The 22,223-nt window shown below is 40.8% G+C and overlaps 3 protein-coding genes across 4 annotated transcripts; 2 read left to right on the plus strand and 1 right to left on the minus strand.

The window, feature by feature from the left end:
• The first annotated feature begins 1,084 nt into the window (after nt 1–1,084).
• Nucleotides 1,085–4,962, plus strand: LOC101166961 (keratin, type II cytoskeletal 8). Of its 2 annotated transcripts, none has more exons than XM_023956682.1 (9): nt 1,085–1,439; nt 1,590–1,798; nt 1,905–1,965; nt 2,097–2,192; nt 2,299–2,463; nt 2,995–3,120; nt 3,222–3,442; nt 4,033–4,079; nt 4,163–4,962. In XM_023956682.1, exons 1-9 carry the CDS (start codon nt 1,176–1,178, stop codon nt 4,240–4,242), a joined length of 1,269 nt encoding a protein of 422 aa, XP_023812450.1. In that variant the 5' UTR covers nt 1,085–1,175; the 3' UTR covers nt 4,243–4,962. The 2 variants fall into 2 exon arrangements, with proteins under 2 accessions (XP_023812450.1, XP_011475541.1); XM_011477239.3 differs by having other exon boundaries at nt 4,166–4,962.
• Nucleotides 4,963–5,341: 379 nt separating this feature from the next.
• LOC101166300 (NACHT, LRR and PYD domains-containing protein 14) lies at nt 5,342–11,415 on the plus strand. The gene is made up of 11 exons (XM_023956242.1): nt 5,342–5,501; nt 5,670–5,799; nt 7,245–8,822; nt 8,917–9,078; nt 9,248–9,421; nt 9,495–9,668; nt 9,784–9,957; nt 10,365–10,419; nt 10,629–10,741; nt 10,818–10,985; nt 11,080–11,415. The coding sequence occupies exons 1-11, from the start codon at nt 5,342–5,344 to the stop codon at nt 11,144–11,146; spliced, it is 2,955 nt and encodes a 984-aa protein (XP_023812010.1). The 3' UTR covers nt 11,147–11,415.
• A 578-nt stretch (nt 11,416–11,993) lies between these two features.
• Nucleotides 11,994–19,126, minus strand: LOC101166550 (ceramide synthase 5). The gene is made up of 10 exons (XM_004070520.4): nt 18,738–19,126; nt 17,877–17,979; nt 17,574–17,704; nt 16,961–17,018; nt 16,750–16,800; nt 16,512–16,604; nt 14,566–14,694; nt 14,216–14,322; nt 13,975–14,131; nt 11,994–12,737 (listed from the first exon to the last, which is right to left on the minus strand). The coding sequence occupies exons 1-10, from the start codon at nt 18,911–18,913 to the stop codon at nt 12,645–12,647; spliced, it is 1,098 nt and encodes a 365-aa protein (XP_004070568.1). The 5' UTR covers nt 18,914–19,126; the 3' UTR covers nt 11,994–12,644.
• Nucleotides 19,127–22,223: the final 3,097 nt, after the last annotated feature.

The raw sequence follows: 22,223 nt of genomic DNA on the forward strand, positions 1-22,223 counted from the left end.
GCAACTCCAACCCTGTTCCTCGTGAGCTACTGCCCTGTTTGTGTTGCAGCTAACCCTGCTGTGGTAATTACTGGGTAGCTGGACTGAGTGAGCCCATTTTATGACCTGATCCAGGGGGACCAGTAATTGCTGAAACAGCGTTAGCTGCAAAACAAGAAGGGCAGTAGCTCACGAGGAACAACGTTGGAACCCAACTCCTCTTTGCTATCACCTCAGACAGGTCGTCCATCTGTCGAAAGGCCACACACAAAGACAGTTAACCAAACACTTCCAAGAGACATTTTCGGTATCTCTAATCAGCTCACAAAACAAGTTTTTGGAATTTGCAAGGAAGCGGAAGTGCTCGAAGAAAACCTTTTCATGTGCAGGGACACCATAACTCCCAGCAAAAAGGACCCAGGCAGAATGTAGACCAGAAAGCATCTTAATGTGAGGGGAAAGTGTTGACCACCACACTGCAGCTTGAAGGTAAAAACAGAACCCCAAACTAAACCAAAAGCCAACATAAGAGTAAAATACTTTTCTATTAATCCTAGTGAAATTCTCAGTATGGGGTAGATTGCCATCTGTTTTCATAGTAACTGGGAGGTTGTCTAGACTTGTTTTTTGCATCGTGGTGTTCTGAAGATCATTTTAAAAAACTCTCTTTATCCTCTTTTCATCTTCCTTGTTTCATAAGAAAACTTGTTTTACGTTTTCTGCACAAGGACGATAAAAAGGTCTGTTAGCTTGTTTATGTCCTGTGAGGGCCAGTCGAATGACAACGTAACCCCCGTGATATTTCTTGAGGAGGAGCGATGCTGCAAAAAGAAATGAACAGAATCATTTCTAAACATGAACACTTGGTACTCTGTTAGCTTTTGAAATCACTTTTCAAAGTTTGTTTGTATGCGCATCCTTTTCAACCAAACAACTCTAATTGCAACACACATCAAGTTGTGGAACGAGATAAAGTAATAACATCTCAAAAAAGAAAAATGCAACTTTGAAGATGGGTAGGTGGGAGAATGTGACATGTGTCAGACTGGTTAAGCTACATTCACATAACTTGATTCCACCACACCCTTCTTCTTTTTATGAAGTGGCAAAAACGGACCAAGCTCACTCAACAAAACTCCTCCAGCACCTGAACTCTCCATCTTCTTCTGCAGTGAGATCTCCAGTCAGGAACAGCCATGAGTGTGAGGAAAAGGCACAGGAGCACACGTGGAACTCCCATTTACTCTCAGGGATTCAGTAGTAAATCTATGGGATCCCACATCTCACCAAAAACCAGCGCTCCTGTCAGTGTTGTAGCTCCAGCCATGGTTGTTGCCACTGATCAAAACCTCCTTGAATCGCTCAACTTGGAGATCGACCCCAGTGTTATATCTGCTTACACCCAAGAGAAAGAGCAGATCAGGACTCAAAACAACCGCTTTATTTCATTCATTGATAAGGTAAGAAGAAGCCAAAACAAAACGAGATGTTGGACCATTTTTGTGACCTCTGTGAATTTTGACAGGCTTCTTTACTGATCTTTGATCTGATGTCTGTAGCTCAGAGATAATGATTTCTAAATAAGGTTTTGCTTTTTTGCTTGTGCTCAGGTTAGAACCCTAGAGCATCAGAACAAAATGCTGCAAACCAAATGGAAACTGTTGAACGAGCAGACTGACTCTCACTCCAACATAGAGTCCAAACTGAAACTGTACATCACCCACCTGGAAAGGAAGCTGGATGATCTGATGACATCCAATAAACACTGCGAGGAGCAGAGGGAGGCTTTGCATCACCAGGTGGAAGAATACAGGGAAAGGTGAGAGAAAAAAACAATAATTTGGTGATTCAAAGTCTAATTTAACAAATAAAGTGATCATATGAAAGATGTTAGGATTGATAACAAAATGTTTGGGATGTTTTAGATATGAGCAAGAGTACAACACGAGGAGTGATGCAGAAAATGCCTTTGTCCTGTTGAAACAGGTAAATAACAACTCCCTATTTGGTTTGATTGGGCAAGTTGAGTCTTTATTCTATTATAACTGAATGATTTTGGAAATAAAAACATAACAGATAAAGCTTTGACAGAAGTTGTGGAACTGTTTGGCCAACAGGAAGTGGATATTGCAACTATGTCAACGGCAAACCTTCATCAAAAGCTGTCTTTATTAGAAAATGAAGAGGAATTCCTCAAGACTCTCCATGACGAGGTACACAATAACCCCAATATTTGCTTTTCTTAAAACTGAATAAAAAAAATGAAGTGACAGTATTTTCTTCTGAATTTCACTTTCTTCCATGTCGTTCCTCTAAAAGGAGCTGCATGAGCAGCAGCAGAGAGTGGCGCCCTCATCCGTGGTGGTGGAGATGGACAACTGTCGCAAGCTAAACATGGATGACATCATGTCGGAAGTTAAGGCTCATTATAAAAGCCTTGTTGCTCATGGTCGTGAAGAAGTGGAAAGCTGGTACAAGGCGAAGGTGAATATTTGAAACAGGGGTATGACGCCTGGCTTTAATGAATGGTGGGGATTTTCCATTATCCCTTGTGCTATCCTAGGCACTTTAACATTGGGAGTTGGGTCATCTAGACCCCACAAGACAGTGCGCTGAACCTTTTATTCTTCAATGATTTGTGATCTTTACTGGTGTCCATGATTACATGAAATCATCTCCACCTTTATCCACCTTTGTCATGGTAGGGAGAACACGTCAACGTAAGGCTGGGGTCATAGGAGAGCACAAGGGGTATTGCAGCAACATTTTTGGGTTTCCTCCAACATGCACAACTGCCAAAGTCCACAAAACAGGCAGCAGTTTGTTTTACAGTGACAGACCTATACTCTTTTTTACACTTCCTGCATATTTGAGGTTTTTGACATAGTAAAATGAGTCAAACATATTCTCCTTTGTGTAAGGCAAACACTCATCTGTCTTCACAAGAATTTGTCTTGAAAACGCCCTAATTGTTGGTTTCTCTTTGTCTCTCTCTTTGGTCTCAACTTACATCAGTTAAATTACATGGCAGCTGAAGCAAGCAGGAATGACACAGAGCTACATGACAACAAAAACAAAGTAACTGAACTTAAAGAAAACATCCGGCATATTGAGATGGAAATCCAAGCTGTATCATCACAGGTAGAAAACTATGAGTACTTGTTTCACTAAATCTGAACAAAAACGTCCAAAAGAAAGAAAGAAAGATTCTCAGATTTAGTTCTATTTTCACTTCTGTGCAGATCTCTTCCAGCAATAGATGGCTCGCTGAGGTGGAACAGAGAGGGGACAAGGCTGTGATGGAAGCCAAAAGCCACATCAAGGATCTGGAGCAAGCTTTGCGTGGCGCAAAGCTTAGCATGGCAAACCAAATCAGAGATTACCAGGGCCTCGTGGATGTCAAGATGGGTCTGGAGATGGAGATATCCACATACATGAAACTACTGGAAGAAGAGGAGAAAAAGTAAGATGTGCCTCTGGATTCTTAACTAGTCTTGTTGTTCTTCACCTCTGGGCATGTTCCTTCAGGGGTCGCCACAGCAAATCAGCTCTCACTGATTCGCACATATGGTTTGGCAGAGATTTTTACACCAGAAGTCTTTCCTGACACAACCGTGTGTTTTATCCAGGCTGGGGACCGGCACAGGAAGACCCAGACTTGGGTCCCCTTGGCTACATAGTAAGGCAGTAGCATGAAGTGTCTTGTCCAAGGACCCACATCGAACGAATCTCATTGCGCCCTCTGGGAATCAAACCCTGGTTTCCCATGTACCAGTCCTCCACAAACAACTGAGCTATCTGCCCAAATTTAAACTTTTTCATTTTAAGTCCTTGATAACCATTTATGACTGAACAGGAGGAAAATGATTACCAGTTTACTAGTTTTATTTACAAGATAAAAACGTTTGCTTTTAGCATGCCAGTGTTTACGTTTTTTGACTCTCATAAAGTTGCAGTTAGACGGTCAAAACGTTGCTCCCTGCAGTCTGCCTAATGTAAATTTCTCTACCATTTAGCAGTGTTCACACAATCTTTTTCTTACTTTATTCCCAGGATTCAAAATCCATCCTTTCTCAACATCAGAGCAGGGGTTGCCAGAGGTGAGTATTTCACAGGTAGCTCAGTGAACTTTGCTGCAAAGCTTAGTTGTGAGTTTTCTTTGACTTTTGTGTTCTTTTCACAGCAGTCACCCCTGTTCAATCACCAAAGTCGGGAGCCCTTCTAATCAAGATAATAGAGACCCATGATACAACATACAGCTGAAGCAGAAATCATTTTTTCATATATATAGATCTGTGATCAACAGACATTTACTTCTTCCTTTAATAACAGCTTTTGTAAAGCAGCACTGCTGGGAAATTAATGGCGACCACTTTGAAGCCCAATTAATCACTTGTGTTGCAGAGAGATTTTGATGCACACCTGTTGTGGGATATGCTGAATCAGCATGTACACCAGAGTGCATGCTTCTTTAATGGGTTCTTGAAAAACACTGACATCCAAACTAATATCACTAAAACATCAAACTCCAGTTGTTGGTTGGTATTATCTTTATTGAAATAATGATGGGAATTAATTTAACACAGGAAGCATTAAACAAATATTTATATTTTGCTTTGTCCTGAATAAAACTAAGGAAATACTTTACTCATACCCTTAGCAAAAAGTAGTACACCTGAGGTATATTTTATAAAGTATACTTGAGTATAAGTTTAGCAGGTGAATTTTAGACCACGGCCATGTAGTGTAGGAAGTATTCTAACTGCATACGTTCGTAGACCAATATAAGTTTTAGATTTACAATGTATAGATAGTATTGTAGCAACCTGGGGGTTAGCCCCGCCTTCAGCCCTTAAGACTCGTGGGAAGTGGGGAATCTTGGGTGAAAACCATGAGTGAGAGGGCTGGGGAGCGGAAGTGTCATCCATGCTGTTTGGCTGTTTGTTGTGTATTCAATTAAATGGGCAGTGATGCTGAAATGGAGATTTTGCTTCTTGACTACTTCTTCCTCTCTGACACTGGCTGGGGTCATGTGGTGTAAAGAGCACGGACAGCTCTCCAATGAAGCCAATTAATTGGCAGCTTGGCTCTCGTGTTTCTGCTATAGTGATGTTCCAGCTGGGTTAACACATTTGTGTCAGAAGTGTGATCCTTAGCCAATTCTGCTATGCCATGAAGAGCGACGACATGGAACAAGAGATGGCTGAGATGGAGTAACAAATTCCCATCATGGAGACAACTGTGACAGTAAGGGCGAAATCATCTCCCTGATGGTACGAGCACCCGCCATCATCTGCAGCCTGTCCCTGCGAGTCCCTGCAGGTATCCACGCCAGTGATGAACCGTCCAGAGCAGTCTGATGATGACGGTGCGCAGCCCAGTCAAACTTTCACAATGCAATGGCTTAACACCACTGGAACCACACCTGGCTCAGGTCAACTTGGCGACCGGCTATGAGGGCTGGAGTCCCGAGGAGACTTGTTACACACCCAGGCCTGGCGTTGGAGGGCGCTACACTCCAGGTACTGCTGGACCTCTCATCTGCAGAGCTGCGAGACCTGTCGGCACTGACAGCAGCATTAGAGCGACGCTTTGGAGAGCAGGGTTCGACAGAACGGAACCGACAGCAGCTAGAGTTTCGTCGCCATAGAGACAACGAACACCTGGGGACCTTCGCTGCTGATGTGCAGCTCTTCACTTGGAGAGAGTCTACTCCACCAAGGCGACGTGGACCCTGAGGGTAGTATTGCCACCGCTGTGGGGACAGTGCTTGATTCTGCTGGCTGGGCACCTACTGGCACGGAACTGTGTCAGTAACAGGTGTGCGAACCCAGCTAGCTGGGAGGAAGATTGTTGCACGGTGGTGGTTGGAACCCAGAATTGTGAGCATGAGTCTTCAGCCAGTGTGTTTTACTGTCTGTGTTGTTTGGTTCTCAGCTATGTGAGGGTTGTGGGGACACTTAACCCTAGTGGGGGCAGTGTAGCAACCTAGGAGTTAGCCCCGCCTTCAGCCCCTCAGACTCACGGGAAGTGAGGAATCTTGGGTGAAAACCATGAGTGAGAGGGCTGGGAACATAAGTGACTTCCATGCTGTTTGGCTGTTTGTGGTGTGTTTGAATAAATGGACTTTGATGCTGAAAAGGCGATATTACTTCCTTGTCTACATCTTCCCAACTGACACTGTTCGGGGTCGTGCCTCGAATTGGACAAGGACAGCTCACGGATGAAGCCACTGAGGCGGCTTAGCTCTTGTATCCCCGCTAAAGTGACCTGCTAGCTGGATTGTTACAGGATATAATAAAACAACTTTAAATGCTCCCTCACTTTTAGTCCATAGACCAAGTATACCTGTGGTACACTCAAATAGACTGCTTTTGGCTAAGGCTAAACGGGTATTCATCTTTGCTTTGAGAGTAACTCGTATTTAAACCATTTGGATGTGTGTGACTGTCAATGCATAGAGGGTGATAGAAGAATAGAGAAAAGGACGAAAAAAGTCAACATTATATCCACTCTTGGAAACTGCCACAAGCTGGGCCACCCGTATACTTCATTGGCTTTTCAACCAATATTTACTTCATGTTTTATGGGTTCAGGGGGTGGGAGAAATAAGGGGGGGGGGGGTCACTGTCTATTTTTTTTTTTGTATTGTATGGCACTTTTTGCAACATTGTTTATATCAATAAAGATTGATTTTATTTGATTTTAAACTGAACATTTCCTGATTTTTTTTCCTTCATACAAAAAAAACAGTTCTTGTACTGTAGCATATTATTTATGTTTGCATTTAAACATGAAGAACATTTTTTCAGATAAATCTAGAAAATCAAGTTGAAAGTTTTAATGTATTAAATGTGTTAAAGTCTGAATCTAACCTATTGACACATAGCCTTTGTACTGACATTATGACCATAGCTGATTATTTAATGTAAATCGGAAGATTTGAAACCCCGCCCCTAAGGTCTCCTTTCCTGCAAGACCTAATTCAGGGTTTCAGTTGTCCACTGCACTTCCTGTTTTTTGCATACTTTGGCCTGTAGTCACGGTTTACACAGGAACCCCACGTTGAACTTTAAAAAAAAAACCCAGACTTTTTACATCAAGTTTTGTCTGTTTTCCATCACCAATCCTGTCAAGGTAACTTTGTATTTTTAAAATAACTATTTGAAGTACCGTACAGGTCTCAGATCACAAAAATAGTTGATCTTACAGTGTGGTTTTGTTAGGAAAAGATTGTTTTCATTTCTTGTAACTGTGCTTCTCAGTGATTCGAAGCATGGACAAAGCTGCTGTGCTGACTCAAATGCTGCGGACAAAGGAGACATCTGCATTACTTGGTGGAGAGAGTCCTATCACTGTATAGTAATTAGGGGCAATAAGTACATACCACTACTCGCCGGGGCAGTCCAGGGTGACAACACTGTTGATTGTGCCGTGGAGGCTGCTCTGCTCGATGAGATCAGAAGCGTCGTACTCATCGGGCCAGAAGGATCAGGTAAAAGCACCGCCTTGCAAAAGCTTGCTGTGGACTGGGCCCAAGACAAGCGTCTTCAAAGTTTTTCATTTGTTTTCCACTTCAACTTGAGAGAGTTCAATTCCTTTGAAGGTACACTTTCTCTAAAGGCTCTGTTGCAAAGCAGTCACCCTTCATTCACTGCTGGTTCTGCGGCCGTGGTACCAAAGAGGTCTGAGGAGGTTTTGTTTGTACTTGACAGTCTTGATCAGTACAGGCACAGTCTAGATCCCTCCATCCATGCCCTTTGCTCTGACCCAAACCAGGAGGCCTCTGTCTCCTGTTTGGTGGCCAGCCTGCTTCACAGGTCCATGCTCAGAGGAGCTGCCTTCATTGTGGCCACCAGGCCAACAGGCAACTTTGAATATCTGAGTGGTACTCGCATAGAAGTGCTGGGTTTTTCAAAACCACAGAGAGAGATCTACTTTAAAAATTTCTTTAAGGATGCCAATGCTGACAAAGCCTTACTCCACATGGAAAGGACATTAGAATTTTACGACTTCTGTTCTTCTCCAAGGTTTTGTTGGACAGTTTGTTCAATTTACCAGCTCCTCCTGGATTCGGGTGCTAAACTTCCAGAGACTTTATCTCAGATGTTTGTAGACATTCTGGTCCACCTGATGAAGACGCTGTGTTTGAATGAAGCCAGCGTCAGAGCGCTTGTGTTGGCCCTCGGCAGGATGGCCTCCCTTTGCTTGCTTGACCAACACTCAAACACCAAGGAGTCAATAAAATCCATTGGCTGTCCACAGCTTCTTACTTCAGTTGATGCTTTCCTGATCGTAGACGGGGACCTGGGGTCGGATAAATGCACCTTCTCCTTCCAATCCCAACTGATGCAGGAGTTCCTCTTGGCTTTAGCCTTCTTCTTGAGCGAGTCAACAGATGAAGGTGTAGAACATTTGCTGAAAAAACACCAAAAGAGGGCAAAGTTTCTAGATTTCTTCTTGTCTGGGCTCTCAGAGGAAGTCCAATGTAGACCACTGGAGACCCTGCTGGGAAAAGCAAACCCTGATCAGATCAAGGATTTCAGGTACTGGTTGAAAAGCAGCTCAACAGAGGCACTGAGGGGATATGAGAAAGCCAAACATTATAGATGTTTTCATCTGCTACACCAAGTACAGAATGAAGCTTTGGTTAAGGAAATCATCACCCCTTCAGCACAAGACGTTGTTTACCATGAAAACCTGAGTCTCTTGGACGGCGTGGCTCTGAACTACGTTGCCATGTCTCTCCATACAATACCGACTTTCAGTTTGTCCAGCACAAACATTTTCACAAAGATGGCAAAAGTCCTGGCTCCAACCATGAGTCTCTCACACATTCTGACGTAAGCCTGATTAATTAAAAAAAAAAACACTTTTTAAACTTCAATAATTCCTTTGATGGTTAGTATGATATGAAAAATGTTCTTTCCACCCTAGCTTTTCACACTGCACCTTTAGCACAGGAGCCATCCTTCACTTGGCCTCAGCTCTCAGCAGTGGAGTCGTCAGCGAGCTGAGTCTGTCCAATTCCCACTTCAGTGATGAAATGCTTAACATTCTTAGCACATCACTCCAAAACAGCAAGCTCCAGAAGCTCAGGTAAGAAGAATGATCTTAAAGCGTTTCTGCCCACCCATCCAAGTGTCTTTGGGCAAGACACCCCACATTGCTTTTGTTGGTGACAGGTTATCTATTGCCTTGCGTGGTAGTGGAGCTGCAATCAGTGTGTGAATATGTATGCATGGTTGTGTTCATGTTTTGCTTTTAGCCTTCATGCCTGCAACCTGACAGAAGGCTGCTGTGAAGACCTGGTTTCTCTGCTGACCTATCAGACCTCTCAGCTGTGCACGCTGGTGATCAGGTATAATCAGATCGGAGATGATGGCCTCAGAAAACTGTGCAAAGCACTATACTGTCCTCGCTGCAGACTACAAGAGATTGAGTATGTAAAAAACGCCTGAATATTTTTGAGTGAATACATTAGACGCAAGTAAAATAGCTTCTTTTTTTTAAAGCATGGAGATGTGCAACTTGACTGCCGCATCCATGGAGGCTTTTGCAGAAGCTCTATGCTCCGGTCAATCCCAGCTGAGAAAACTGAACCTCACAAACAACAAGATTGGAGACAGTGGAGTGAAAGCTTTGTCTAAATCTCTGCAGCACTCGCTTTGTAAGATGCACAGCCTCATGTAAGTCTTTTCTAAGGTGACAAAATTCCACTCTGTGCCTTTTATTTTTTGTTTCACAAGATCCTGCTGTGAAGGATGTTCCTGACATCTGTCCTGATGTGATTTTTATTTACAGACTGTTTGATAATGAGCTAACAGGCACATGCTGCTCTTACTTGAAAGAAGCCCTGGAGTCAGAGCACTTCTCGCTGTTGGAGCTGGATCTGTCGGTGAATGATTTGGGCCAGGAGGGGGCGCTGCTACTCTGCCAAGGCTTACACCAACCCGGATGCCCGATTGAAAAACTCTTGTGGGTCCCTAACTCTTAACTAGGAATGATTTTAACTACCAATGTTTATTATTTAACTTAATTTAATATAGCAACTCATTTTTTTACTCCCTTAAAAGGCCAATTCTTTTTGGTTGTGGAAAAAAATCTATGTAAGTCTTGGTTTAAAGTGTACAAAAGTGGGATATTCTTTAATGGAAACTACAACATTTAAAACCAACCTGAAAGGAGTTTATGCTTAAAGATACAATTCATTGCCTTGAAAAGAAACATTTATTAATGAACTGAATGAATCTGTGTTGTATTTTGGGAGATTTGACCTTTTTGAACCCAGCCTGAGCAGCAGTACTGTAGTTTTCCATTGCTTTTTGAAAGTAATTCTGATTCATTTACGTGTGCGTTAACCAACACTCTGCTTCACCCAACAGTCTGAAACGATGCGGGTTATCTCAGTCCGTCCTCAAGGAGCTAGCGTCACTCCTAATAACCCTTGTGCTATCTTAGATGACCCCACCCTTACATTGACGTGTTCTCCCTACCATGACAAAGGTGGATAAAGGTGGAAAGATTTCATGTAATCCATGGACACCAGTGAAGATCACAAATCATTGAAGAAAAAAGGTTCAGAGCACTGTCTAGTGGGTCTAGATGACCCAACTCCCAATGGTAAAGTGCCTAGGATAGCACAAGGGATAAACGGGACGCTTAGATCCCTGAGTGTGGGTATCAATGACGTGGGAGACCAAGGGGCCAAATATCTTTGGGAGGCTGTTGCGCACCCAAATTGCTTGTTGGAGGAGCTGGAGTGAGTTGACAGAGAAAGATGACATTACAAAGCATTTGTTATTTTTCTTCTAAAAACCATTACCTCTGTATTGCAGTGTTGAAATGACTGGTTTGACGGATGCCTGCGTCGTTGACCTGTGTGCTGCTATAAGAGCCACCAAGACTCTGAAGAGCCTGGAGATGAGAAACAACTCCCTGACGGATGTCTCTGTGCCGGCGCTCGTTCAAGTCATGCAGGACAGCGACGTCATGCAGGACTTAAAGTGCGGATGGTTTATTTAAACCTATTGGTAATTTTAACTAGAAGTTATCGAGAAAATGACACTTCTTCTAATCTGAGAATGGTTTCACTTTCAGCTTGAGGTACAATGACTTCAGTGAGGATGTTCTAGGCATGGTAGCCAATGGAAAAATCCAATACTGAAGGAGGCCAACACCTATTTGCCTCAGGAGGTGTGGTGGTGAACAGGGGTTCCATAATATTTTTTATGATCTTTTTATTATGCATTTAATGGATTCTATACGCATGTATATTGTATTGCAGAAATATGCTTGATTCCTGCACTCAGTAGCAGATAATGTGCCGAGGTCACCAGTAGGCCTGTTTTTGACTTGTGGTCTCTGTTTTCTCTCTGTACTGGAGTGCTTATGGAGCCACGACACCTGCAATAAAGACTAGACAAAAACACATCATTCTAATGACGTATTTTGTAGGTTTTCATCTTCCCTTACTGAATAATGAAAAAGCCTTTTTGCCTTGAGGACGGTGAGAGCGGACAGCCACAAAGCCTAACCGGTCGTGTTTCTCCACCTCTCCCCTTTTGCAAAAGGTCTGAAAATTCATGCAAACTATAGTGTCTTTTCGTTTCCCAACTGCACATTCTATTTTTGGACGTCCTGAACCATCCGAATCTGCGAAGGCCGGACGAGACGGCAAAAGAGGCTACAGGAAAAAAAAAAAAAAAAAGCTACAGGAATGACTGATTCATCGAAACCATTGATGGAAGTCTGGAGTGTAAAGATGAATTTGGCCATTTTACTTAGAAACAAACCGGTTCTGTGATTAGCTGTGAACTTTAACTAGGGGCGGTAATGCACTCAGAAATGCACCAGGAAAAACCTGACCCTAGAGACCATTCCCAGTGACAAATGGGACCCAGAGATGCACTTGTCAAGCAATGCAGAAGCTGGCAGAACAGAAAAACAACTTTTAGGAAGTTGACTCCAATTTCCCTGAAGATACTTTTTTTTATTTTCAAAGTAAACTTGAGTCTTTGTCAAACCAGTTTTATCTCTGAAAAGGGAAACAATTGAGAATGCAGATGACAATTCAGTCTGAAAAAAAAAAGATCCAACAATAAACTAGCAGATGTACAAAAACTTTCATTTTTTTCCATTGCATTTTGAAAGACAGTAGACTCATACACTGATTTGTCATCAAGTAGTCCTTCTGATTTTTGGTATTTGATGTCATAAGTACAAAAGGTGAAGCAGCACATTCAGCATGAATTTCTTGGTATTCTTAAATTAGAATATACACACACAAAAACCTTACATTAACATACACATTTGATGCAGCGATTTCCTTTTTCTCTGCAGTACTATAAGCATTTGTTTCAATGTAGTAAATCCTAAACTCAGAGCATTTGCAGTGTGGGATTTTTCTTTTCCCAAACAAACTTTACTTTCTGCTGCCGCTTGCAAACAAGTGTAAACATCGTGCTGGAAAACTCAAAAGTTTGGGTGCCGCACTTTCCTGAAAATCTCAGCACCTCACTTTGGAGAAACAAAAAAATGTCAGCATAGAGAAGTGGGTCTGACAGGCACTTCTGGAAAAAGTTGGAAAAAATTGGAAATAAATGATCCCCCGCCACACACAAACACCCCTCCTCTATTGAAGTCACAATTGGCTCTGCTGTCCTTTAGGTCTTCTTGTGATTGGGGTTCCCATGACTGTTGGAGTAAACATCTTCGTCTGAGCTGCTCTCTACGTCACTGCGGTCATCTTTAGCCACCTGTGGGGGAAAACAAAACAAAAATAGAAAAACAGAGGGAGATAAGGACTTCAGGTTGAGACATGACTACTTAGGAGCCCATGCTCTGTAAAACTACAGCCGTCTCAACATACTTGGATATTTTATGTTTAGACCATAATTCCCTGTTACACTGAATCTGCTCCAGTCAGAATTAGTTTTGGATGGTTGAAATGGCTAGTTGGCAAAAAAATAAATAGTTAGAGTATGGGGGGGTTTAGAAAAGAAAGGGCAAAATGTGTGTGGAACAAAACTGACCTAACCTCCTTTGCAGCTCCAGATGCTTTTTTTTTTTTGAAGAAAAGTTTTTAAATTTTCTTGTGACACATTTCTAATAATGCATTTCTAAAATTGCATTTCTGAGTATTGGTCAACTCAAATCGTTCAGAATCAGATGAAAAAATCCAGTTGACAAAAGCTTGCAAGTGTGACGTAGAAAATACAACAAACATCTATTCGGACGCATCCACTTGCAGACGACTAGAACCACGTAGGTCTTTGTTTTCCTCGTCCGAGCTGGCATCTGGATCAAAACTGTACGGCTGGATAGCTCCGATATTGCCCGCTGTTTTTTGACGCACCGGTAATGTTAGGTTGGGCCTGTAAGCTAGCAGCAAAGTGTGTAAACAAAGAGCCCTCAGCAATGGGGAGGGGGGCGGAGATGCTCCACGCCAACGGCAACTCAGAGCAGAGTTTCTAATGAGCTACTGCCGCTCTATAGAAACTATGTCCTGGAAATAAACTTTTTTATTTTTTTTTATTTTAGCTAAAAACAGCATTATTATAATAAAAAGACCACTGGGAAAACATTACAATAGATTAAAAGATGATTGGCGTGGGACTTTAAGTATTTGATTCCTAGTCTCATACCAAAACCAGCTAAAAACTCTTTCAGTTTTCTCAAAAAGTTGTGGTACGCGTTCCTCGATTTTTAGCCGAGGTTGCTGTCTCAGATTAGCCGCAGGTTGCACACAAACATTACAACCAGAAGTTCAGATAATGAAATGCAAATCTGAATGTATTTGACTACATAAAAAAAACAATTGTTAAATAGCATAATGTCTGCACTTTCAGTTCCTCTCTGACTTGATGACACAAGTACACGAGTTCCCCATGAGGAAATCAGAGTGACCAAAAGGTTTTAGTATCGATAGCAAACCAAGGGACAACTGACCGTAACAGAAAATTGCCTCAACACAAGGCTAGAAGGTGTACTAACCTTTCCCTTGAAAATGGCTTTGATTGCAATACGAGCGATGAGGTAGAACCAAATGACATGAAGACACTGCAGCACAAGCAGCAACCCGTTCAACAGCCACCATGCTCGGTACGGCCCCACGATCTCCCAGCTCTCAAACAGTACGCTGTAAATAACCCTGCAAAACAAGACGCCTATGACGTCACCGAGCTTGTACAACTTCAGCGTGACGTGGAATTACGATGCACGGATAGGATCTTACCAGAAAGGAAAGACGACAAGTCGAGTGAGAAAAAATATCAGCGTGAAAACCACAAACATGCTGTCACACAGCCTTTGGTATTTGGCATAGTTTGCCAGCTTGGCTGCCTTAAGGAAGAAGAAGATATCGAATTATTCACAACTCAAACAAATTAAAATATTTTAAGGTTATAGTCATTTTAAAATAAAACAGTTGTAAAAAAAATTCATTCATAAATACACATTCATAAAATGTTTTGGTAAAAAAGGCGGCAATTTTTTTAAGAATTAGCAATTTCACATACAGACTTAGTAGACTTAGTTAGATACATCCCACTAAAAAAATAACACCACCAACCCACATGTCTTTACCTCCAGGAAAATGTCTGATGCATCATGCAGAGACATGATCATAGTGCCGACCCGTACCATGTTGTTGGTATAGGAAAAAGTGATAAGCAGTATGGTGGCCAAGTGGTGAACAAACATGATGAAAAAATCCTGTCGTAGGAAAAGAAAAACAAACAAACAAAAAAAAGTAGGGGCATGAGAATGAAAGATGAGTATATGAATGAGTGTCAATTATTCTGCAAACTGGAAGATCAAATGACATAAAATACTGTCCTGTTGACGTTTATGGATAAAAATCAAAAGACTTTTTGTAAATGTATTAAAAATGGTTGAAATGGAGAATAATTGAAATTGTCGCATGCAGCCTTAAGGTGAACATCAAATGCACTAAAAATGCTTGAATCCCTTTCAAAGCCTTTAAATGGCTTTTGTAGTTTGTTAACACATTTCAGATAATATACACCCTTCCCTTTATTTACTAAAACAAAACAAAAAAGTTGACTTTCTCTTTTTTCCCAGAACAACAGAGAGAAAAGCGGGTGGTCTAGGTTTGTGTAAGCATCAGCTTCCCGGTGCCGGTAAACACTTGAGTCACTTCACACAAACCCACAACTGCATGCGGTCATTTCTCTTCACAGGTGTTGGTAGATGCATCACAGACATTTGTGTGTCATAATGTGTCAGAGGAGGCACATTATGCTGACATGAAAACACAAAAAGTATGGCATCCAAGTGTAGTGGGTTCATTCAGATTGGTCCATTTCCAACATGGGCTTATACCATGGTCTGGGTGAATACTCGATTCTGATTGGTTGCTGGGTGTGCATTAAATAGTGATTTACCACAGTGATATACCACGCCTAAAAAAATAGTTCCGGTCACATAGCATAATTGTTCTTAATCACTGCGCTGGCTTCTCTAAAACAAACTTTAGCTTCATCATCTGGACAAAAAAAAGCGGTAAGAGGTGAATTTTCTCTCTGAACTGATGCTTTATTTAACCCATCAGGACGATCAGCATAGATATCTATATCGCTTTATATCGCCGAATCTTGACTGCAACAGTGGTGCAGTGCCTTGTCATGTTACCATGACAACACACCACGTAACAAATAGTCAGCTTTTCGTGAAATAAAGCGATCAAAATCGGGGGGAATTTCAGGAATTAAGGACTAAAAACTGTTTAATATTTATTTCTTTTGTAAGTGACCATGGTATAAGCATGGATTTTTGCAACCATCCTCCGCTTCGCGTCGGACAGTTCAGGCTTCCACAGCGTGCGTTAAAAAGTGATAATGCACACTTCGTCAGCCATTAACCCTTACATAACTTATAACTGAACTATCTACCGTACTAATAGAGTTTTAGCTTCACTTTACTTGTCCACCAAACATATTCCCTTTTTTTTTTACTTTCAAACTTACTTTTTTTTAAACAAATTAACAAAAGTATTCAAGGCAGATGCACTTATTTTTCTCTCACTTTGTATAATTTTCTTCCAAAGACTTCAACAGTTTTGTTTAAGTATCTCTAAAACCACTAAAGCCTTGTAGCTACATTATTTTACAATAATAATCCTTTTGTAATGGCTACTTTTTGAATGAGTGTGGAAAAGTGTCATTAAAAAAATCCCACAAACACACCTACGCTGATCTGTAAGTAAATAGACTAATCTGGCTGTGAGCGTCAGGCCTTCTTATTTCAAGTGTAAAAGGGTTTATGGTAGTTGAGTTAAGGAAAAAGAGAAACTTCTGTGTATTTGCTTTATTTGTAAAGTTGTTTCAACTGTTTGCAGCAATGCGAGAAGGAAGAAAAATAAATGTACAAATTATTTTTTAAGTATTATGGACATTTTTAAGGAGTCGTGTCACTTTTAAGACCAATTTCAACCTGAAACAAACTCCAACATGTATGTGCAACTATGACAAGGCAGCATGGCTGTTGGCGTTTAGCTGCTATGGTCTCACCTTACGTCGGATGTCTGTAAACTGGGAAAACATCAAAGACGAATAGAAAGCCAGCTCTGCAAGGTAGTAGTAGAACTGCCCAGGACTCCGATGCTTTATAGGGAAGTAAAAACAAAACACACCTCTGACTAATGTGGCTTTTATAATGGCCTGGCAACAAAATACTGCTGAAGGTACAAGATCATCACAACTGCATAATTCTGCCTTTGGAATTCATTTAAAACATAGATATATCCACCTGAAAAGGGTAGTTGTGCCAGCACTGTCTGGTGTCCCACATCCAAGGTGACTAAATAAAGGAAAGTTTGTAAAGTAAATGATTTAGAGAGAAAAGCAAGAATGAAATGTTCCGTAAAAGACTACATATTGTTAAAATATAAAGTTAAGAACCACTTCACATCAACAAAAGTCACAGCTGAAATGTCAATGGAGCGCTAAGTTGAACTTACCACCCACAATTGGGAAAGGCCATAGATAAAAATCAGCAGATAAAAGGTGAATCTCCACCTGGAGGCAGACAAAAGCAATGGGCCTAAATGAGGATGTAACTTGTTCAGAGGAAACATTAACTAAACTGATAGGAATGCAGAGACGTTTTACAAACATTCCTCACAACGGCAAAACCTGAAACGCGTCCGTAACAGAAACGTAAAGTTAAAACACATTTGCCTAATTTGTACCTCACGATTAGATGCAGTTTGGGTACAAAATCGCTGTATTAACTCTGGATCTGCAGATAGGGTAACTTTGTGGAAATCTATAACTGGTTCACTATAAAACGAAAAGGAAAACTGTTGCAACAGCCAAAGTCCAGATCTTAACCTTTCAAATGATGTGGTTGGACCTTAACTTGGCTGTATGCCTGACTTAAATGACTGTGTTCTCCTTATGAGATTATATTTACTCATTCTAAGAATTTAAGCAAGTAATATGTAAAATCCCATTCTTATTTTGTTATTATCTGCTGCCATCTGTTTAATTATGTCATTGATTACAGATTTGTCAATCATGTCACATGTTTCACTCGTGTGGAGCAGAAGTACAGCGTTTTTAGTGACCTACATGCTCTCACAGAACTTGGTCTGCATGCTGGGTTTGTCCTGGTTCCGACGGACGCGAAACCACCTCTGGATTTTCCGTTCATCCCAGTCCAGCTGCTTGGAGAGTCCCTCCAGGTCCCTCGAGCTCGGAGACTGGGAAGAACACGGATAGATCAAAAAAGGCTTCCCCTGAGAGTAAACACTTGCATAACACAGAACAAGGTCTTCACTGAATGTGTAACTGGGAGACTGTGGTGAGGTGCTGCTCCCGTGCAATAATGCCATCCATGCTGCTAGCGTGTGGAGAAACACAGTGCTTGTGTACCGTGTTGGACTGATACAGCTTCTCCAGAACGGCGTTGGGCTGAACTCGCCGAGGCACTCCCGCCTGAATCTGAAGTATGTGGGCACAGGGCTTGGCCACTAGCCTGTGTACACACAGAGAGGTGCAAAAAAAGAGAGGGTGGGGTCACAGGGATTGCATGTATTATGAGTGAGATTGAGCCAGTCAAAAAACTATAGTAAGCCAACTGACTCCAACTAACCAGGGGTGGAGAAAGAAAGCATGGCTATAGGGCAAATTCAAGAAGTACGAGTTCCCTGGAGAATGTAGATCCAAACAGACCAAGATGACCCGTCATGTGAGAGTACGGCAGGACGGGCCAGACCAAAATACTAATAGGTGTCACAAGACAATCCGGTTGAGCTGACCTCAAGATAGGCAAAAACTTGGAGACATGTCAACATAATCGGAATTTATTGGGGTGAATAGAACTTTGACTAGATTTTAATTTACCTGATTTATTTGCAAGAAAGTAAGTTTGGGAAACAAACCTTTAAACAATCAAACAAACCAAAAAAAGGTGGAGAAAAAAAAGCTCAGCAGAGATTTGAAGGTAGCATCATCTGACAGCCATGCTAACTCCTCCAGCAGCAGTGACTCCTGCAAAGGTTCAGCTGGATTTTACTTTGAATGCCACGTCACATGGGAAGAAGCCTGTCTCTGTTTTGGATACATGACGCCTGCGGAGACGGGCTCTCCCCTAGAGAATTGTGAAACGTTGACTTTTGTTTCCGTCAATGTATAATGCAGAAGACAACTGCGAGTTATCAAACAGGCTCACGCGCCTCAGGAGGGGGAAAAAGTCATGAAAGTGATGAACGGTAAACTTCAGGTCTGACTTACCTTTCAAACAGTAGTCTCGATAGTAAAATCCCCACCGCCAAAGGCAAAGCGTACACCATGTGACCCAGCTTGGGGTATTCCACGCCGGGTGGTGGATTCTCCAAATCGGCCCAGGACACATTTTCGGGAAGCCAGAATCTCTCGCTCCAAATCCAGTCCGAGATGAAGGAAGTCATCGGAGAGCAGAGGGTAACCGCGGAGTCCGCGGTGAAGCAAGCTAGTCCTGGGAGCCCTGCCTCGTCACCACAGCGCTGCAGTGAGTTAGCATCACTTCTGCTAATCTCTCTTGAGCAAACTGCGTCTGCGACTTGTAGCTCGACGCGCAAAAGTCACAAGCAACTCCCACAACTTTGCCAGTGTGGATTTACCTTCGATGAATCGCTGCTGAGCGAGGTTGGGCTTTAGCTGTAGCTGGCCAATCACGCGCCATTGCTAAAACCAACCCACTATTCCCTTCATCTGCTTTTCGACAGTTCATAACCGATCACGTTTTTTTATAAATATACACATGTATACTTTTTTGTTGTTGCTGAAAATGACAAATGTTGCCACCCATCGTTTTATTTTTATATAGCCTTTTTTTGTACAAAAATGTAAAAACGAGTTTTGTAAAGTTATTTGTAAAATAAAATAAAACTTTATTGATCACACAATCATTGTGTGACAATGAGGAAATGACCTTTTTTCTGTTTCTTTTCTTTTTCTGTTTCAGGGGAAATTACCTGGATACCATAGCTCTATAAAACCAGTAAATAGATAATAAATAAAAAATACGCTTTATAAATTAATAACAACAACAACAATTATTGATGTTGTAGAGTTTAGCTGATAGCTTTGGTGAAGTCTATGTGGAAAAAAATAGCGTCCTGGGCAGAGTTCAGAATTTTTTTAAATGACATTCTTGCGTCTGCTCCTGATTCATAATTATTTGATTAAAGAAATACTTATAAATACTATTGTCATGCTAACTTTCTTTATAAATATCCTCCATTATATGAAAAATGCTACAAAAACATGTTAAAAACATCAGTAATACAATTTTCTTTGGAGTGGAGTCTTTATAAGCACGATTACATTTTTCTATATGTTAAAAAACACTTAATTAAAGTAAATCATTGCTATTTAAAAGAGGTGTAGGCTATGGCATGTTTAGTTTAGGCTATTGATGAACATCTGTCTATATATGTGTGTCATTACCTGATAAGTAAAGCTTGTAAATTCTTAAGTCATCCCTTGACTAACTTTACACAAACCTACATTTCATGTGGAAGTCGGTATCAGATTGACAATCCTTGTCCTTCCAGATCTTCGTAAACTGACACTTTTCGGGTTTCATGGATCACTCAACCTGAACATGCCAAAGGAGAAGTCTCCTCAGTGGAAATCTGGAAAGACCCCAAAATCCCAGAAAGGTATGTTAGTCTTGCAAAAGAGTCGAAGGTATTACAAATATCCTAAAAAGGTGTTACATTTGACATTGAAAAATGTACTTCCTTTAAGATACTTTTAAGAGCATCAGGTTCTGTTTGATGAACGAGATGGCTGAAGTGAAAAAAAAAAAAAAAGCATAATAGTAATTAAATGAATAGATCATCAGAGCTTGTGTATTGTGTGGACGAGTTGTACAAAGCTACAACTCGTCCCCTCCCGTCCAATGTCCCTTCATTCTTGTCACACACCTTTATCCTATTCCTTTAATAAGCATTTTTAGGATGCCAGCCAGCATGAATCTGTTGGTCACTCTGGCTTTAACAGCACATTCAAATCTCTCCTTTCCACTTTCCATTTAGGAAATTTCAGTTGGGTAATAGTTTGTTACCAGGGTGTGACAAAAAGGGATTGCCACTGATTGTTTAGTCTCATCTTTATATCTCTCTCCATGGATGTTGCCGCCAACAATGACCTGCTTGATTTCTAAATTACTTGAAATGTTGCCCCGCACCATGACACTACCTCCACCAACTGATTATACTCTATCAACGCAGCAATCTGCAAAACATTCTCTGGAGTTTTTTTCCATGCTGTGACTCTGTGAACCAATTTTTGGGGGGGAAATAAACCGGATTTCCAAAGGTCTGTTTCTTGTCAAGAAAAAAGGAATATTAATTAAGCATGTAGATAAGTGGAATTATCTACTTTTTATGCTGAGTCATGAAGTGTTTTAAATAATGAAAAATACTAAAGTTACTTAATATATTATATTTCTTAAAAAAAGCCAAAGTAGGTGCTCTCTACACAGAACTCATGGTCATTACTAGCTAGAAATTATCCTTTATAATTATAAATAATGATTTTCTTTCTCTGATTCCTTTTTTCTTCTGATAAGTTACATAGTATTAGTAAGTTACTAAAAATACTGAACATTTTATAATTTCTAACAAAGCATTTTTTTTCTATAAAGTTTATTTCAGGAAAAAATGTATATTTTAGTTTAAAAATAAACCCCTCGCTTGTTTGACAAATGTCAATTCATTGAAACGATGATGGTGTTCGTTGAGTTGTAAAGTAAGGTGCTTATGCAGCAAAATAGTGTTATTAATTGGTCAAAATGTTTGTTTTATAACATTTGCTCAATCCATTTTAAGTTAACATATTCCAGTGTAGAGGCACAGCAATCTTGAGTGTTTTTAACTTACACATAATTTTCGCAAATAATAAAGAAGTTTTCAATGAATAAACATGTATTTCTTTAACTCCTGTTTTGTGAGATCTCATTTTCTATTATTTTTAGTACTAAATCCATTAGTGTTCAATAAAAATGAAAATTTACATTGGGAAATGCATGTTTTAGGTGTCTGACAGTGTGGTTTAACATTTGTAGCATGTTTAACTTTAGTGAAGAAAAATAGTTGTAACCCATCGAGCACAAGATGTCTGCCCTAGATTAGATAACTACTTCTATTGTAGATGTCTACTGGACATCTCAGACAACTCTATTGTGTTACTCTAAGATGGTCTTCCAATGGTGTTCTGAAAGATATCTGCATATAGATATCTTTGCGTTAGACGGTTCTTGCCTCCAATTTATTTCTAACAATGGACACCTCGTCTGGCAATATCCATTACATGTACTCCAACGGCTTTGATACAGTCTATTGAGTTTCCTAAGAACAGACAATCTTTGAAATGAACCATAGCATGCTTTATTCCTGCAGAACACTGTTTGCATTTTAAGGGAAGAATATTTCAGCGAGATAGAGTTACACTGCAACATTCGGATTGCTTCACATCACGAGTTCAAAGTTCAAATGCGGTCAATACCTTGGATTTGAGATAGGCGGAGACAGCTTGTAATTTCAGAGTATTTGCTATTTTTACTGACACCTCGACTCAAAAGGTGTCAACCTTATCTTTTTTGAAATGTTACATTCACACTTTTGTCAACAACAATCCCAAAAGGAGCCACAAAGTCGTGATTGTGGCAAAACAGAGATACCTCAATAGAGGGGTTCTGTGGGTTGTGGGTTCTAAACCACAAAAGCCTAA

The sequence above is a fragment of the Oryzias latipes genome, chromosome 7 (genome assembly GCF_002234675.1).
Source record: "Oryzias latipes chromosome 7, ASM223467v1".
Lineage (NCBI taxonomy): Eukaryota > Metazoa > Chordata > Actinopteri > Beloniformes > Adrianichthyidae > Oryzias > Oryzias latipes.

Coding starts and splice junctions, on each gene's coding strand:
- LOC101166550 (XM_004070520.4), bottom strand. CDS start 18,913: ATGACTTCCTTCATCTCGGACTGGATTTGGAGCGAGAGATTCTGGCTT. Junction 16,801..16,960: donor GCCTTTCCCAATTGTGGGTG/GTAAGTTCAACT, acceptor TCCTTTATTTAG/TCACCTTGGATGTGGGACAC. Junction 12,738..13,974: donor AAGCCATTTTCAAGGGAAAG/GTTAGTACACCT, acceptor TTTCCCCCACAG/GTGGCTAAAGATGACCGCAG.
- LOC101166300 (XM_023956242.1), top strand. CDS start 5,342: ATGACGGTGCGCAGCCCAGTCAAACTTTCACAATGCAATGGCTTAACA. Junction 5,502..5,669: donor TGGAGGGCGCTACACTCCAG/GTACTGCTGGAC, acceptor GCTGATGTGCAG/CTCTTCACTTGGAGAGAGTC. Junction 9,079..9,247: donor AGCAAGCTCCAGAAGCTCAG/GTAAGAAGAATG, acceptor TTTTGCTTTTAG/CCTTCATGCCTGCAACCTGA.
- LOC101166961 (XM_023956682.1), top strand. CDS start 1,176: ATGAGTGTGAGGAAAAGGCACAGGAGCACACGTGGAACTCCCATTTAC. Junction 2,193..2,298: donor TCAAGACTCTCCATGACGAG/GTACACAATAAC, acceptor TTCCTCTAAAAG/GAGCTGCATGAGCAGCAGCA. Junction 2,464..2,994: donor AAAGCTGGTACAAGGCGAAG/GTGAATATTTGA, acceptor AACTTACATCAG/TTAAATTACATGGCAGCTGA.